We start from the raw sequence: 18,777 nt of genomic DNA, 5'->3' as shown, positions 1-18,777 counted from the left end.
TTCTATTGCTGTCTTCATTTCACTTATTGACTCTTTCATTTCATTCCAGACCTCTTTCTGATTCTTAGTGTTTCTAACTCATCTTTCACCTCCTCTAGATTTGTTTTAAATCCTTTCATCATATTGTAAATCAAGATTCTGAACTCCCCTTCTTGCATTTCTTGTAGGTCAGTATTTGTGATTTCTGTTGTCTCTTCATTATTCCTGATTCTCATATTTATAGTATTCTCTGTCCTGTTTTTCTGGTTTCTACCCATTTTTTGTGAGTATTATGCTTAGTCCAATCTTAGTATTAGGAGTTTAGAGGTACTGGCAAGTCAGTAGAGCTTTTCCAATGTTGAGGGTGGGTGATGGGGGAGGAGCTGGCTTCCTTGGTCCCGGCGTCCGTGGGAGTCCCTGTGCTGCTGTGGTCCTGTCTCTGGTGAGCTCACAGGATTCTGACGTAGGCGCTGCTTGCTGCTTAAGATGAGGCTCTATGACCGTTTTCAGTCTCGGGATATTTTGCCATGGTGGTATCAGTCAGGACTCGGGAGTGCAGTTTGGGCAGCCCACCGGCGGGCGGCCCGGTTGTATCTGCAGCAGGTCTGATGCCCAATCTTTGTTCTTCTTCGAGTTCAGGGTTTCCGCCGAGGTACCTGGATCTGTTTTTGTTCCTGGGATGTATTTATTTTGTTGATTAAGACACTGCTTTCTAAGTGGTTGAACTTTATTTGTTTCAGCTACTGAGAAGTGCTGTATCCCTCAGTCGCCATTTTGAATCGCCTCCTAAAATATTTTTAAATGTGTGATCTGGTCTCTACTATCCAAAAACATCTAAAAAGAAAATGGTTTTCTATATTTTGCTGTAGAAAATTTGGTAAATCCTAATTAATTCTCATTATGTTAACTATTTGTACTGGCCAGTGTTGCATTCACACCTTTTAATAGTTATTAATGAATGACAAACAAGAATGCTATATAAACTATTACAACAAAACTTTGTTGGTCTAATAAGGAAACAAAGAAGATTATAACAATTGACCTGATAGCAAGTCGACATTTCCAGCTACTCAAGAGGCTAAGGCAGGATTGCTCAAATCTAGAAGTTCAGGGTCAGCACAAGCAACAAAGTAAGACCCACTCTCAAAAAATAAACAAAACTGTAAGAAAATAACAATGCCAACCGGAACTAAGAAAATAAAAAATGGAAAAGACCACAAGACTACATTACTGAGCCACCAAACCTACTTATATCTTATAGTTTCATTTAATGCAATAATTTGAAAATAGATACATTGGAATACATTGATGTCTAAGAAAAAAACAGATTCTGTTTTTCATTGCCTGGGTATATATAAACAAAATATCTGTTGAATTTTAAAAAGAATATAAATTACATATAATTGAGTACCGGACTGTTATGCAACAAACTGACTACATGACACCATTTAACCTGGGCAGAATTCAGTTTCTTCAACTGTACAACAAGAAGATACATTAGAAAGATCTTTTAGCCGGGCGTGGTGGCGCACGCTTGTAATCCCCGCGCTTGGGAGGCAGAGACAGGAGGATCGCGCAGGTTCGAAGCCAGCCGCGCTGGCTTAAGAGACCCTGTTTTCAAATAAAAAGTATAAAATAGGTGTCTGGGAGTGTAGCCCGAAGACAGAAGGGTTTCCAGGAACCCCAGTACCACCAAAAACAAAACAAAACAAAAAAAGAAGGATCTTTTAAGATTTCTTCCAGTTTGTAGGGTTGTTTTTTTTAAAAAATATCCTCCACTTATTTCCTTTCTTTTCTCCTCTCTCTACCCTCAAGTCTAAGGAGAAAAAACCAGCCATTATGAAAATTGTAAGCTGTCTCTTGAAAAAAAAAATGTCGACAAACATCATGTGTTACTAAATGATCACAAATGAAATAAATAAAGAATAAAAATATAATGTTTAGGACAAATCAATTCTAAGTGTATAAAATTATCAAAACACTACTTAGACTCATGTTTCTGATTATATGAAATCTTATTTCAGAACAAATATCTAGAAAGTAAGCTCCAGGAAGACAGGAATCTTTAATTAAAATCAATGGTTATAGCCGGGTGTGGTAGCGCACGCTTGTAATCCCGTGCTTGGGAGGCAGAGACTGGAGGATCACGAAGGTTTGAAGCCAGCCTTGCTGGCTTAAGAGACCCTGTTTCCAAATGAAAAGTATAAAATAGGTCTGGGAGTATAGTCTGGAGGTAGAAGTGTTTCTAAGAACCCCAGTACCACCAAAATAAATAAATAAATATCAATGGCTATATACTTTAAGCCTAGAACAGCCATTACAATACGTTCCTAATCACTATTGGTTGAATAAAAAAACTGATTATTTTATGGGGAAGAGGTACCATCCAGCAATTAATTCTAGGCATTATTCCTCAAAACTTCAGAATACCTTCAAATTCTTAAAACAAAACAAAAAAAACCTAAGATGATATGTCAAGATCTGGTAATAATACGAAACAAGCAAGCAATGTAATATCATGTAGTTGCCAAAAAATAATGTTTTCAAAAAATTAAAAAAAAGAAATTTTGTAGTACTGGGAACCCAGGGGCATTCTACCTCCAAGCTAAACCCCCAGCCCTATTTTTTTATTCTTTATTTTGAAACAGGGTCCCAATGAGTTGCAAAGGGCCTCACTAAGTAGTAGCTGAGGCTGTTTGCTGAACTACAATTCTCCTGTCTCAGCCTCTCAAATGCTAGGATTACAAGTTGTGTGTCACCATGTCTGGCTTCAACAAATTTTCAATGTAAGAAAATGCTTTCAACATAAAGTTGGGTAAAAAAGAAAAAAGAACAAAGTTCCACAGAATGAATCAAGTGAAGTTTAAAAACATACTTAAGCATAGAGACAAAGAATAAACAACAACAAATTATTAGGTGATTATTTGTGGGTTAGGAGACTATGGGAAGTTGCTTTCTTCTTTGAAAGATCTTCACTGACTTCCACTGTCATGTATCTGTGGGAATATTCACTGATAAAATTATAACTATTTTAAAAGGATAATAAAACTACGTATTTACCAGAAATCACATCCCAAAAGACAGACAGTGCTATTAAGATACCACCTACCTCTGCTTTGTCATTTTAATTATTACTAACAATTAACAGTGAAATGAATGATACTTTGTCCCTAACCCTATTTGGTATCTGCATATTAGGAAGTTTAATTTCATTAACAATAAACAAAAACTAACACTGCAGTTCACATAAAGGATAACACCTAAAGCAAGATATATCTGTAACAAGTAGATACAATCCCTTAGCAGTATATAAACGTATGCCAGTTTATCTGAGGTTTGTTCATTTATAAGCCTCAGTTACAGATGATTCATTCCGATAAGCTTTTTTTTTTGTAAGAAATATTAACTAAAAAATAAATGCTACATCTGGTTACTCTGGTGATTTTGTTGATGGACAATGGATGGATATTCAGTGTCCCAAGAGCTCTCAGGGATATCTGTCAGAAATCATTTATGTGATAAAACCAGGTAAATAATAAACCCTAAGTATCAGTTTGCTTTGAATTTATTCCCTCTTTCTACCTCGTTCTCAAACATACTTACTACTCCTAAAGAATAAACTCACTACTCAAGGACTACATGACTATGGGATCATGATTTCTGCAAACCTCTAAGCCCTTGGTACATGCAGACAAAATATTAACACAGCAGTATTTTTAGTAGTACTGAAAGTGGAAATTACCCCAATATATTGATAAAAAGAATGGCTACTGAGATAAATTCCCATAATGAAATACTATGTAGAATATAAAAATGTTCTAAATTGAACAAAAATAAAAATCACCAGGCTGGGTATGGTGGCGCACATTTGTAATCCCAGCATTCAGGAGGCTGAGACCGGAAGATCACTGTTCACAGATAGACTCAGCTACATAGCAAGGCCCTTCCCAACTCAGTGAGACCTTGTTTCAAAATTAAAAAGAGCTAAAGCCTGGCATGGCGCATGCTTCTAATCCCAGCATTCCGGAGGCTGAGTCCAGAGGATGAGGATTGTGACTCGCGGACAGCTTCAGCTATTTAGTGAGGCCCTCTGCAACTTAGTGAGACCCTGTTTCAAAATAAAGAATAAAAAAATAGGGAAGGGTATGTAGCTCAGAGGTCAAATGCCCCTGGGTTCCATCCCCAGTACTGCAATAAATAAATAAATAAATAATAAATAAATAAATAAATAAATAGCCAGGTATGGTTGTGCGCGCTTGTAATCCCAGCATTTGGGAAGCTGGGACAGGTGGATAAAGGTTCCCGGACAGCCTTAGATACTTAGTTAAGCCCTTTGCAACTTGATGAGACCCTATTTCAAAATAAAAAATAAAAATTAGGGCTGGGGGTATAGCTTGGAGATAGAATATCCCTGGATTCCATCCCCAGTACTGCAATAAATAAATAAATAAATAAATAAACAATAAATAAATAAATAAATAAAATCACCAAAGACTTCATATAATGATATCATAAAGTTCAGAAACACAGCCAACTATGTTGGCTCAGGCTTGTAATCCCAGTACTTGGGAGGTTGAGACAGGAGTATCACAGGTTCACAGCCAGCTTCAGCTACTCAGTGAGGTCCTCTGCAACCTATTACGATCCCGTTTCAAAATTAAGAATAAAAAGTAGGTCTGCAGGTGTAGCTTGGAAGCAAGTTAAATATAAATTCAGAACTACTGTTACCTCAGGTGGTGGTGGGGTAGTATTAGATGAGAAAGGGTTTCAAATATTTGTACACACACACACACACACACACACACACGTTTCTTAAGCTTGATGATAGATACATAGGTATTCTTAGTATCATTAATCTTTATCTTATGCATACATTTTATATGTATTGTTTTGTATTTGAAACATTTAAGTATTTTTAAAGCATACATGACTTCCTTTCTAGGCAACTGACCAGTCCTCACAATTCCTGCCATCCATAACATCCCTACTTCTCCCACCCTTGTTTGATGAGAAAAGAGAAGTGATTCAATTAGACAACTCTTCTTCTCCTTCTTCTCCTTCTCCTTCTCCTTCTCCTTCTCCTTCTTCTTTCTGTACTGGGGATGGAACCAGGGACATTAACCTCCAAGCTACACTCCCAGCATTATCTTTTATTCTTTCTTTTGAAACAGGGTCTCACTGAGTTGCAAAGGGCCTAGGTAGCTGAGGCTGTCCGCAAACAGCAATCCTCCTTTCTCAGCCTCCCAAATGCTGGGACTAGAAGGGTACATCACCATACCTGGTTTAGACTCTTCTCTTGAAATTATGGAGCAAGAAGGCAGCAAAGTTGTCCAGAATGGCAACAGAGGGAGACATCTCGTATGGAGGATTCTAATATCTGTGTATGATTCAATACTCATGTAACTACAGCTATACTACTAAAATGACTTCATAATGTACAGTATGCAAGTTCACCCTACCGGAGAACTTGCAGGCTGAAATGCTTTTGTCTGTATCTAATATAGCCAGTTTTCCTTCTGGCATTAAATCATCCCTGCATCTTCAGATGCATACCATGTAAAGTAACTGACACATAAGAAGTTATGACATATAATCACAATGTTGTAGAATCATGCAAAGTGGCTCTATCAGTGGGTTCTAAACTTTACTACTCATTTCAGATCTTTAAAAAACAAAAGTATAAGGCCTGGTTTCCATTCCATCATTTCTGATTTGGGTATGGGGCATGACCTAGACATATAAAAAAATGTTTTGTGCTTCCCAGGAACTACTTTCATACAGCAAACCTTGGGAATCACTGGCTATATGCTTACTTTATATGATCTGCTTCTACTACATATGTAGTTTTTCTCTGTGGTTATTTATTTATTTAGTGAGATTAAACCCAGGGGCAATCTCCTTCTGAGTTACACCCTGGCCCTTTTAATTTTCTATTTTGAAGCAGGGTCTTGTTAAACTCCTGAGAGTCTATGTTGCTGAGGATGGCCTCAAACCTCCTATTCCAGCCTCCCAAGTAGGCTTATGTTATTCTATTTTTAAAATGTACTTTAATTTTTGTATTTAAAAATGTATTTAGTATAGCTGGGCATGGTAATGCAAGCTTGTAATCCCAGCATTCGGGAGGCTAAAACAGGAGGATCGCAGTTCATGGACAGCCTCAGATACTTAGTGAGGCCCTCCGTAATTCACTATTACTGAGAACCTGTTTCAAAATAAAAGAATAAAAATAGGGCATGGAGTGTAGCTTGGAGGTAGAATGCCCCTGGGTTCCATCCTCAGACCTGCAAAAAAATAAATAAATAAATAAAAATAAAAATAAAATGTATTTAGTAGAGCTGAGCGTGGTGGCGCATGCCAATAATCCCAATACTTGGGAGGCTGAGACAGAAGAATCGTGGTTCATGGACAGCCTCAGCTACTTAGTGAGGCCATTTGCAACTCAGTGAGACCCTGTTTCAAAAGAAAGAATAAAAAATAGGGCTCAGAGGTAGAATGACCCTGGATTCCATCATCAGTACCGCTAAATACATTCATGCATGCATACATACATACATACATACAAAAATAGGGCTGGAGATGTATCTCAGAGGTAGAATGCCTCTAGGTTGAATCCCTAGTACTGCAAAAAAAATGTATTTAAAATAGTCCACTGGAATGAATGATCTGGTAACTCATTCTATAATTTTGATTATAGACAAACTGATGTGTGGGAAAAGGAAGCTGATATTCAAAGAAAGGAGAATAAGATACTATGAAAGTGAGTGAAGAAATGATGGAGAGAACAGCATCAGTTTCTAAAGGCTGATGAGGCTCTACTATGCTTCTTGTCTTTACTGTCTGCATCTTTAAAATAGCCCTTGCTCATCACTCCTTCACTTAACTAATTTACATTTTGTTTTGAAACGAAAGAACTCTACCAGAATTAGATTGCTTATATTCAGCTATCTTAATCAAATCAATATTTAGTATTTTTAAAGATTTTGCTGCTTTATTTGTAATAGCAATGACATATACCTGCCACCTGATGGCAGCATACCTACCTGAATAATTTATTACTTGAAAAGAACCTTTTCAGAGGTTAAACGTAATGAACACATTTTTTAAAAATTTCTTTGGGAGGTGGAGACAGGAGGATCTCACAGGTTCAAAGCCAGCCCCGCTGGCTTAAGAGACCCTGTTTCCAATATATATATATATATATATATATATATATATATATATATATATATATGTATATATAAGGTCTGGGAGTGTAGCCCGGAGGTAGAAGGGTTCCATCCCCAGTACCACCAAAAAACAAAAAACAAACAAACCCCACTACTTTTAGGATAAAATCCATACTATTTTAAACGACACATTTGTCTCCTTGTTATCTGATCCTAGCCCATTTCTCCAATCTAATTTTCTATTATAAAGCTTAATCCTCTAAGCCCATGCATGACAGTAAAGATAACAATGGCTAACTCTTCTTAAATGCTTTTTATAGCCTGACAACATTCTAAGTGCTTTATACTTATCATCTAAGTCTTCACAATAATCCCAAGTACTAAAGCAGGTACTATTATTGTTCTCATTTTACAGATGAGGAACAGGATCAAGGAAAGGTTAAGTAACTTCCTAAAGTCATAAAGCCAGTAAATGGTAGAGCCATGATTTGGTCTTGGATAGTCTGGTTTAATCCAACCTCATCACTATAACGACACTGATTTTTACAATAAAATCCTTGAAAAATTCCACTCAGATGTTTTATAAGGAACTTCTAATTCACTATATCCAAAACTGATTTCACAATCTTCCCTGACACCAACAACTGAAACTGTTCCTCTTCTTTTTCTTAGTGATAACAACCTTTTCTCCCTCCTCCTCTTCCTCCTCCTTTTTTGTACTGGGGATTGAACTCAGGGGCATGCTCTCTCAGAGCTCCACCACTCTGGTCTATATTTAGTTTGAAACAGGGTCTCCCTAAGTTGCCGAGGCTGTCCTCAAACCTTTGATCCTCCTGTCTTAGTCTCCCAAGTACTGGGATTTGCACAGGCATGTGCACCACACTCAGCTTTCAAACTCTCTTTGCAATCAATCATTACATTCTGACCACTGTACTCTATAAATCTTGATTTATTCCCATTTCTACTTCTATTTTATTCTGTCTCATCTTTACTACTTCAACGGCCTCCTAAATGGTTTGTTCTCTTTAATCTATCTTCCACACAATGCAAAACTGATTGATATAAAATGTAAATATTTGTTTCAGTTAAAAAATTAATTAAAAATTTTTCATTTAAGTAAATAAAATGCAAGTCTATATATAACTTTATCATTCCCAACTTAACTCATCAACAGATCCCACAACGTTCAGAATAAAAATCTTAACATTCAATTAAAAGTCTTAAAGAAGGAACCTACTTCTTAAGCTTCACTCTTGCCACACCCTACACAGAGCATTATACTCCAATAATATCAAGCTCTTGCATACTTTCCCCCAAGGAAGTCAAACTGTTTCATACATCTCTGCTTTATTCATTCTGCTCATTCTCTTAGAAGTTTCTGCTCATCCCTCACTCGCTTTTCACCTAGTTAGATCCTGTCCATTCTTCAAGGCTTCGTTCAGTGTTTGTCCATCCAAGAAGCTCTCTATAACTGCCAAAATGAAATCAGATATCCCTCCTCTGTGTTTTTTTGGACTCAGAATTATATTAAGCATCCTATATTTAAAATTATCTGTTTATGTTTCTGCTTATTAACTAGATAAAGCTCGTATTTGGCAGTTCAATGTCTTTTACATCCAGCATAAGGCCTACCCCCCCAAAAAAAACATGCTCAATTACATTTACCAAATGACTACTTAATTTAATATATCGTGGCTGACTTTCTACTCTATTAGAATATGAAATACTTGTGACTTTATCCCTGTATCACCACTGACTTGCATAAAGTGGACATGGACATAAATACTAAATGGAAGAGTAAATCAAAAGACTGAAAAGAACTGAGTGATGTAAAAAAAAAATGAAAGGGATATTTTAAGATTAAGCCTGTAACAATGTAGAGAAACAACCAGAAAAAGTAAATAGAGGCAAAGAAACCAGATACATGGTAAGGTGGGCCTGATTTTACTGGGTTGTGGTTTAAGGGCAAAGAAAAAAAAACACAACTAAAAGTAACTATAAAACTTGAATTAAGCTGGGTATGGTGGCACACGCTTGTAATCCCAACACTTGGGAGGCTAAGACAGGAGGATCACACAGTTTCCTTTAAATTTACAAAAGATTAATATTCTCAACTAAAACTCAAGTTATTTTTGTCCCTCAGACTTTATTATAAGAATTGCTGCAGGGTTGTTTCAAGTGGAAAAAAAAGTCATTAGAAATTCTCAAACAAGTATTTTTATTAAGAAAAGAATTTATACAAAATAAGTATCAGTTTGACAATTATAAAAAAATTCACACCAAAAATTTTCCAATGTCTTTAAGTTGTCTCTAAATATAAAATAGGGTTTCTATAACTTTTAGCTTAAACCCATTATTTCATACATATACCCACTCCCAGCCGACATTTGCTAACACATTTTTATATATTTTATATACTCTGAAGCACCTACTAATTCATTTGTTTCTCAAAAAACAACATATACATATACAGTCAACAGATGATAACTGATATGGGAATTAAATGAGATCATTCTCTCTCATACCTACAGTAATTCCCTATACCTCCCTCACAAACTTTTCATACATTAATTTGGTTTTGGATACATACCAAGAGCTAATATTTTGTTAACTGATTTCTGTCCTTATTTTCCCTAAACTAACAACTAATAAAGCACCACCATCCTGAATAAAAGTGAGATCCCAGAGGAATAAATCAGCCTAATCTCAGAGCACACAATGATCAATCCTTAGTAAACAACAAAGAATTAGAAGGCCTAGTATGAACATGGCTTTGGGTTTGATCCCCAGCACATATTACACACACACAATGAAATACAAGGAAAGAGATCCTAGATTTTATCCTGTTAGTTTTTTAGAAAGCTGTAGATCATGTCATTTTCAAGAAGGTAGAAAGACCTGGAGAACATTATGTTAAGTGAGATTAGCCAAGCACAGAAAGAGAAAGGATATATATTTTCTCTAATATGGCCAAACTCGGGAGTATTAGGGACACCAGAGCGACTCCAGATAATGGAGGGGAAATCTCAGCAAAGCTAGAAAGGAAGGACAGGAGAGGAAGAAGGATGAGGTTGATTGAGGAGCTACATTTGCATATGTATGTGTGAATGTAGCATAGTCAACCTGGACATTCACTGTTGGGAGGAGAGGAAAGGGGAAGCGGGGGAGGAGGGAGGCACCAAGCACTGTGTGAAAGTATTCCATTTTCAATATGCTCCACATAAAAATAAAAAATAAACAAATAAAGTCCAAAAATCCTAAAAAAAAAAAAAAAGCAAGCAGTAGATCAGAGAACATGTTCAATCAATACATAGTAAAGTTTAACTTTTTTTTGGTGTGTGTGTGTGGTACTGGATAATGAACCCAGGGGCATTCTACCCCTGAGCTACATACACCCCCAGCCCTATTTTTTAGTCTTTTTAAAAATTTTTTTGAAATGGCCTCAACGGAGTTCGAAGGCCCTCGCTAAGTAGCTGAGGCTGTCTGTGAACCACAATCCTCTCCGCCTCCTGAATGCTGGGATTTTACAAGCCTGTGTCACCACACCCAGCTGTCAAATAACTTTTGAGGCTTTAAGAAATGATCGTTTGAAATGGGAAAACACACACACAAAACCTCAGACTTAACAGAAACTTTTAGACCACATAAAAATCTCAGTGTACAGTAACCCACAAGAGGAATTAAAACCTTCATAGCAACTGAAAACAAACATTATATTGTTCATGTAAAATAAAGGAATTTTACAGAGTACAAAAGAATCTATAGATTTAAATAAATAGCCTAGGCAAAACTACTCCTGGAACAATGCTGAATTTTTTTTTTTTTTTTTTTTTTTTTTTTTGGTGGTACTGGGGTTCCTGGAAGCCCTTCTACTTCTACTTCTGGGCTACACTCCCAAGACCTATTTTTACATTTTTATTTGGAAACAGGGTCTCCTAAACCAGCGCGCGCGGCTGGCTTCGAACCTGCACGATCCTCCTGTCTCAGCCTCCCAAGCGCGGGGATTACAAGCGTGCGCCACCACGCCTGGCATTGCTGAATTTTTTAATAGTCTAAATATTTAGCACTTTTGAATAATATTAAATCCATGTGCTAATTAACCAAAGCTTTGTGCAATGTACTTAGATGGGCATTTAGTATCCAAAGTTATACCAACTACCACAAAAAGTAAAATTCAATATTACAAGAAGATGAAACATACGCACAGGTCTATAACATTCACATAGAAAAATTAAAGGCCTTTTCATTACTGAAAACTAAGTTAATTTTTCCCACAAAAGATATGGACTGGTCATGATCAAGCCAAAAATCCAACAGGTGCGCTCCAACCAACTGCATACACTTATTTCTAAAACAGCTGGCTATGGAATGCAACAGCTCACTGGCTCACAAAGAAATAAACTTTAGCATCATATTCTAATCAACTCTCCAGGAACCTATCACTCCAAAAAAGCAATAGTTTAAATATGGTGAACCCAGGAAGCCAAAACTCAAAATAACAATTAAGATGGAAGATAATCCCACTGGGAACATGTGTTTCTGACTGTTCTTCTCTTGCACAGGAGCACATGTACTCTCTCTTCCTATGTATGTAATATTATTCAGTCATAGGAAGGTATAAAACATTGATTGATATATGCCACAACATAGATGAACCTTAAAACATTATACCAAGTAAAAGCTGCCAGACACACAAGGGTCTTGCATTACATGATCCCATTTATATGAATTACCTAAAATAAGTATATCTTCAGAAACAGAGGATGGAGGGAAGAAGCAATGAAAAGTATCTGTGGTATAAGTTTTTAATTCTGAGATGATTAAAATGTTTTGGAGCTAGGCAGAAGTGATAGTTGCATAATACTGTGTTATGCCATTAACTATTCACTTTAAAATTATAAATTAAATTTTGTTATCTCACCCCAATTTATAAAAAAAAAATCATAGCTTCTTTATATCTATCACCAGAACTCACAAAGTTCTTTATCATTAGTTCACTTATCCTTCAAAACACTTATTGAGATCCATGTTCTGTGGTAGGATTATTCCTACCAACAAGACACAGAATTTGGGAAAATTTAAATAAACACTTCAGTAAAAGTTTATAGCCACAGTTGTAGGTATTCAAAAATGTTGGTTGAACAAATGAGGAACTAAATGTCTCTAAAGTCCTAATGCCTTTCTTCCAGGCCAAAGAGAAGAATTAAATTCTCTCTCTCCTACTCTCTTGAACACACATACGCACACCCAAAATGTTATTTATAAATGAGCTTTCAAAATTCCAGTAGCTTTTGCAAATTAAAGTTTTTAAAGAGATGCTAACCAATTAAAAGGGATGCCTTATTTTAATTTTAAAGGAATCTTAGTGAGAAATAAATATAATACCACTTATTATTGTCTAACAATTTATCATGAGAACAATTTCTTGCTGTGATATTAAAAGAAATTAACTTACATGTCAATAATCAGCATCTTAAAACAAATGTCTTGTAGTCTCTCTCTACAAATCTTTTTATTTATTAAAATAAGTGGTGTTTTGTTTACAATTTTTGTCCTACTCGTGTCTAGTTTAATTCCTGGGATATATCCTTTTTTTTTTGCTTCCTTTCTGTTGTGTGATATATCATTTAATAAAGAGGTCTATGGAATTCTATCAGTGGAACTGAACACTGAGACAAGGAAGTTAATATATATATGTGTCATATATATGTATATATATATATTATAATATCATATATCCAAGTGATTGGACTAGGATAGGATGGGGACAAAAATTGTTTCCAAACAAAACATTTCTTCATTGGATCTTATCACTGCCCTGTCCCTGTTCCTACTATGTTTTGTATTTGCCTCAGATAACTTTAATACACATTTCAAGAAGCCTGTCCTGCCCATTTTTCTTCCATATTGCTGTCTAAGCATGATGTTCTGTTTTGATTTGTTTTGTTTCAACAAAGCCCGAAGGCCATGTATTAGTTTTAAGTCACAAGAATGCACCAGTGTTGTATAAATGTGGATGAAGACTTCAAACTGCAGAAGCTACCTGGAAAACTAAGTAAGCTCCATTATATGGTTAAGTTAAAAACTAAGAAGTTTAAAACAAAATGGGAAGGGAGGGAAAATAGCTTTATTAGCTGTGGAACAGTGTATCTGAAATACACAAAAAACAATTTTATATCACAAGTAACGTTATCAGAGTGGACAGCAAATGAAAAATCCTGCTAACAATAACCTAATATACAGCTTACACAGAACACTGTGCAGGTAACTGGTACTACTCCTTCAGAATGAAAATGCTTGTTAAAACTCATGTAAGTACAAATTACTGAATGCAGCAGGCTAGAATTTTGATAATTATTCAATAAATAATGCTAATTAATACTCAATAGCTGGTCTAAACCTTTGGTTTTGCTGGATTCCATTACATTAGAACTTTTAAAAGCATAGTTAATATGATTTATAGAAGTAATTTTATACTAAATACACAACTGTCTTCTAGTTAATTTTGTTCACTCATATTACAATACCTCCTTTATCATTGTAAATAATTTTACTTGGAAAAAACGAAATCATTTAAATGATTTCATGCCACAACATAGTAGAACTGGAATAGTTTGGTTCAAGACAAGGACAGTCTGTGTGGCAGCGTCTCTGTGGGCATGTTGTAAATGGGTCAAGCCCAACTCTGAAAAATATTTACTTAATAATGCAGTAATGTCTTACATCTCCAGGTGTCAGGTTTCTTGCAACATCAGTCTTGAGGACATAGTGGAGAAGCCAACAGGAAACCAAAAACACCAAGCATCAGGAAAACTAAACTGCCATAAAGTCCATTCCACCAGGCTCCATTTAGCCCTTCACTCTTACAAACCATCCTATTAAGCTCAACTTCTGGGTTCTTTTGCCATAGCAAATCTACAACAGTGAATTAGGAAGAGGTAAATGAGAAAGAGCAATGCTAGATGAGCATGCCCACAGCAATAAGAATTGACAGCAAGAAGGATAAGAATGGCAAAACTAAAAGGAGATCCATAAATGTCTAACATAGAACCTCAACTTTTGTATAATAAAAGCAGTACTGGAGGAAGAATGATAGTTCCATGACTAAAGTAGGAGACCTGGTTACTAGGGGCTTCATATTCTTGTTCTATATGATGGCCATACAACATTAGTGCATGACCTAATATATGTTCTTAAGCATGCTGTATTTGATAACCCTTTATTATTTTTAAAATGGCACCCAAACATTTTTGCCTGATTATATATACTGTAGAAAATTTGGAAAATTTTAACAGTTTAAAGAAAATTAAAATTGCCTATAACCCACTACCCAGAGAGAACTACAACTGAAATCTTGGTGAATTTTTTTCCAGGTGTCTTCATACATAAATTTTCTAACTTTTCTAATCTCTTTTAAACCTGGCATTATTTGTGGGCATTTTCCCAACTCAAAAAGTCTTTGTAGAATTATTCTAGTGGCCACATGTGCCATAATTTATTAAACTATCACTGCAGATTTTGGTTGGCACAAAACATTTTATAAAACACACTATAATAGCTGGATGTGGTGGCACACGCTTGTAATCCCAGCATTCGGGAGGCTGAGACCTGAAGGATGGCGGTTTGCAGACAGCCTCAGCTACTTAGTGAGGCCCTCTGCAACTCAGTGAGACCCAGTTTCAAGATAAAGAATAAAAAATAGGGCAGGGGCTCTAGCTCGGAGGTCGAATGCCCCTGGGTTCCATCCCCAGACTCGCAAAACAACAACAACAAAAATACACTATAATAAACATATGACAAACTTTTTTAAAAGTAATCATTAATAAAGTCTAGAGAAAGGAATTTTTTCAATAAAACAGCATACCAGTTAGTTGCTAAGAAAAAGATCTGAAAGTTTTGTTTTGCAAAACTAGGTTATCAATTATAATACTTAAGTCTTATGAACATTTGGAGAATCAAGTCTCTGAATAAATTTTAGAAAATTATCATTTTAAGTTGTTTCTAATGTCAGCAATAAGATTTCTGATGAAGTGAATTCCAGAATTACTGTTATTAAATTACAACCATGCTAGCAAAGCAGCTCTCATTAAGGACTCATTAAAGTCATTCTGATCGTTCATTCAATAAACAAATATTTACTGAATATTTGATAAGCATTATACTAGGCTGCATTCATACCAGCATTAAGAGCCTTCTCTACAAAACATTCTAGAAAATGAGGTGGTATTATTTAAAACATTTTAACAAAACAAATCCCAAATTATGGTAAAAAAAAAACCACACACACACAAATCCCATTGCACCTACTCTCTTATCATACATATTACCCAGTAGTGTCTATCTTTCTCAATAACTATGGGCAACTGGAGGGCAGAGACGATCACTACCTATTTCTAAATCTGGTATGAAAAAAATTCAATATAAGTTTGCTGAATAATCACTTTTAACAGTTTTGGTGTGTTGAGAACTGAACCTAGGTAGTTTCAGTGCACTCTACCATGGACCTATAACCATATTCCTTGTATAACTACAATTATAATCCAAAATTGTCCAGTACTAATCTAAAAGTAAATGTGTATACAAATAAAAGAATGTATATAATATTTTGTGTGTGGGAGGAGTACTGGAGATTGAAGCCAGGAGTGCTCTGTCTCTGAGCTATAACACCAATACCCCCCTCCCACTTTTGACAAGGTCTGGTTAAATTACACAGGCTGTCCTCAAGCTTGTGATCCTCCTGCAGCCTTCCCCTGAGTAGCTGGGATAACAGGTGTGCACCCCTGCAATATAAATAGGTAAGTGTGTGTGCGTGTGTGTGTGTGTGTGTGTGTGTGTGTGTGTGAGTGATTGAACCCAGGGGCATTCTACCACTTAGCTATGCCCTCAGTCCTATTTTATTTTTTATTTTGAAACAGGGTCTCACTAAATTGCTGAGGCTGGCCTTGAACCTGCAATCCTCCTGTCTCAGCCTCCCAAACATTGGGACTAGAGGTGTGTACCACCACACCTCGTTATGTACACAATATTTTTGTTGTGGCTGTTTTCATTCTACTTCCCATGCCCCTATCAGTTTTCATAATTTTAATGACTGTATAATATTCCCCCACGTTTATGCAAATTAGGAAACTATTGTCTTCATGTTGTTTTTAAAGATTATCTTGAAGTTGGAAATAGTGGCGTACCCTTTTATTCCTAGTACTTGGGAGGATAGGACAGGAGAATCACAGGTTCAAGATCAGCCTCTTAGCAACTTAGCAAGACTCTCAGCAACCTAGAAAGACCCTGTTTCAAAACGAAAACAAAATATTAAAAAGGGCTAAGGGTATAGCTCCGAGGTAGAATGCCCCTGGGTTCAATTCCCAGTAGCACAAGATTTTTTATTTTAATTTTAAAACATAAAGATTAGCCGGGCGTGGTGGCGCACGCTTGTAATCCCCGCGCTTGGGAGGCAGAGACAGGAGGATCGCGCAGGTTTGAAGCCAGCCGCGCGCGCTGGCTTAGGAGACGCTGTTTCCAAATAAAAATGTAAAAAAAAAAATAGGTCTGGGAGTGTAGCCCGGAGGTGGAAGGGCTTCCAGGAACCCCAGTACCACCAATAAATAAATAAATAAATAAATAAATAAATAAATAAATAAATAAATAAATAAATAAATGATAAAGATTATTTTGAGTGTTTTTATGCTTTGGACAAGATACTTTTATCACCAGGCAGTAAAAATTCTGTAGAAACAAGATGTCTGTCTAATCTGAACTTTAGTGTTTTTAATTGGGGCACACACTATACTCCCATTCCTTGGACACACAGCACTTGCTTGGTCGCTTGGGCTGTACAAATGTAGGAAACATTGGGCTTCTGAAAATCCCTTGATTCCTCTTTCCTTCCATGTGCATTTCTTCCTGGCTACATATACATTTAAACCTTACTGATGTCTGACAGACAGAGTTTATGGGAAAACCAACTATATTTTGGAAATATGAAACTAGTTAACATACATATTCCTTTGAAACAAAAACTTAAGCTGAGCATCTCTTGCTGCATCTCTGCAGTGGGGTCCTTCATTGATCACTGAAATCACTGACCTGGTTTCCTTTGTTTAGGTGAGGGGAAGGAAAAGAAAGGAAAAGAGCAAAAACTGTTAAATTTAATTGCGGTCCAAGTATGATTGCTAACAATTAGCTCTAAAAAGATAGTATTATCTATAAAAGGTATCTTCATTGTGGGGAGGAATGGAGTCTTTCAGGTCAGCCAAAAGATATGCCCAAACATGTAATTAAAATATATATACGTGTGTGTGTTGCAATTTATATCTTGCCTATGTCAAATTCCATCAAGCCCAATGAAGAATTCCTATGTATAATTTTGTATTGTTTGCATTACAGGATTTTCCACGCACACACAGACACACACAATCGTAACTCACTACCTATGTATACATATGCTTGCCTGTGTGTACACACACACACACACACACACACACACACACACACACACACACGAGTTACAACAGGAATTCTGTACACGTTGCTTGGGATCGGGAACCTTTGGGTGCCCAGAAATTCATTCCTCAGGATACAAAGGCGCGTGCCATGACAAAGACCTGCAAACACGCACATACAAAGGCAGGTTCCGAAACGCCCCTCTGGCCGAGCCCGCGGCGGCCACGCAGAGCGGCTGTCACGGGCCCTCGCGATGGCGGCCCGGGCAGCCCGGCGGCCGGCGCTGCGGGAGGGCGGGCGCGGGTCCCTGCGACGACCGGGCCGGAGCCGCCCGCCGCACCTCCCTCCCGCCCTCCCGGCCGCCGCAGCCTCCGCTACCTTGGCCTTGCCGGCCTCCAGCTTCTTCTGCCTCTCCTCGTCCTCCATGGCCCCTGCGGGCGGGCGTGGATAGCCGGGCTCGGGGTCGCGGCGCCGAGAGAGGTCGGTCCACTCGAGCTGGGACGACGAGCCCCGCCCCGCGCCGGCGAGCGGGCGGGCAGCGCACCCAGCCCCGGCGCTCACTGGCCGGGTGTCCGGGCCCGCGCGGGCCGCGCCGCCGCCGCCGCCATCTTCGTCTCCACGTAAACACTCGCGGGGCGGGAGTGGGCACGTCGGAGCGCGCGGCCGCAGCGAGCACGCGCCCGCCTGCAGGTGCGCGGCCCCGCCCGCCGCGCGCCCGTGGGCTCGGCCCCGCCCCGCCCGAGCGCTGCGCCCCGGCTCCCGCGGGCGGTCAGTGCTTCCAAGACACTGGGTTTTTTTTTTTTTCTTCCCAAATTACAAGAATAGTACCCAGTTATTCTAATGGTGAAACTTGGAGGCCGCTTTCTTTCTTTCTTTCTTTCTTTCTTTCTTTCTTTCTTTCTTTCTTTTTTAAGCCCCAGTGGAAAAGATGAGGGGGAACGAGGCACCTGCTGGACGCGGGGTGTCCAATCTAGATGGACTCATGGACTCAAGGGCTTGGGAAAGCAGCCTGAAAGTCCCTCCCTCTCCCCACACTGGCTCCCTCCCTGGAGGCCCAGCCTCCCAGGACCTCCTCATGCAGGCCTCCAAGGCAGCTCTTTTATTTCTTTGTTCTGTACAGCCCTACTGAGTCTTGTCTAGTCAAAAGTTAGACCCCTCCCACCCCTTGTTAGAGCTTCCCTTCAGCAACGGTGTT

The 18,777-nt window shown here is 37.9% G+C and overlaps 1 protein-coding gene across 2 annotated transcripts in view; it reads right to left on the bottom strand.

Moving 5' to 3' along the window:
* Positions 1–18,008, bottom strand: part of AKAP9 (A-kinase anchoring protein 9) — a gene marked incomplete at both ends in the record, with an annotated part of 191,974 nt that extends 173,966 nt beyond the window's left edge. For both annotated transcript variants that reach the window (XM_080702008.1, XM_080702009.1), the window contains one exon: positions 17,961–18,008. In XM_080702008.1, the coding sequence (XP_080558134.1) occupies positions 17,961–18,008 (48 nt within the window). The remainder of the gene's footprint in view (positions 1–17,960) is intronic.
* Between the last annotated feature and the right edge of the window lie 769 nt (positions 18,009–18,777).

The sequence above is a fragment of the Muscardinus avellanarius genome, assembly GCF_963383645.1.
Source record: "Muscardinus avellanarius genome assembly, chromosome: 9".
In the NCBI taxonomy this organism is placed as follows: domain Eukaryota; kingdom Metazoa; phylum Chordata; class Mammalia; order Rodentia; family Gliridae; genus Muscardinus; species Muscardinus avellanarius.
Note: the sequence above shows the minus strand (reverse complement) of the source record. Positions and strands in the feature narration are given on the sequence as shown.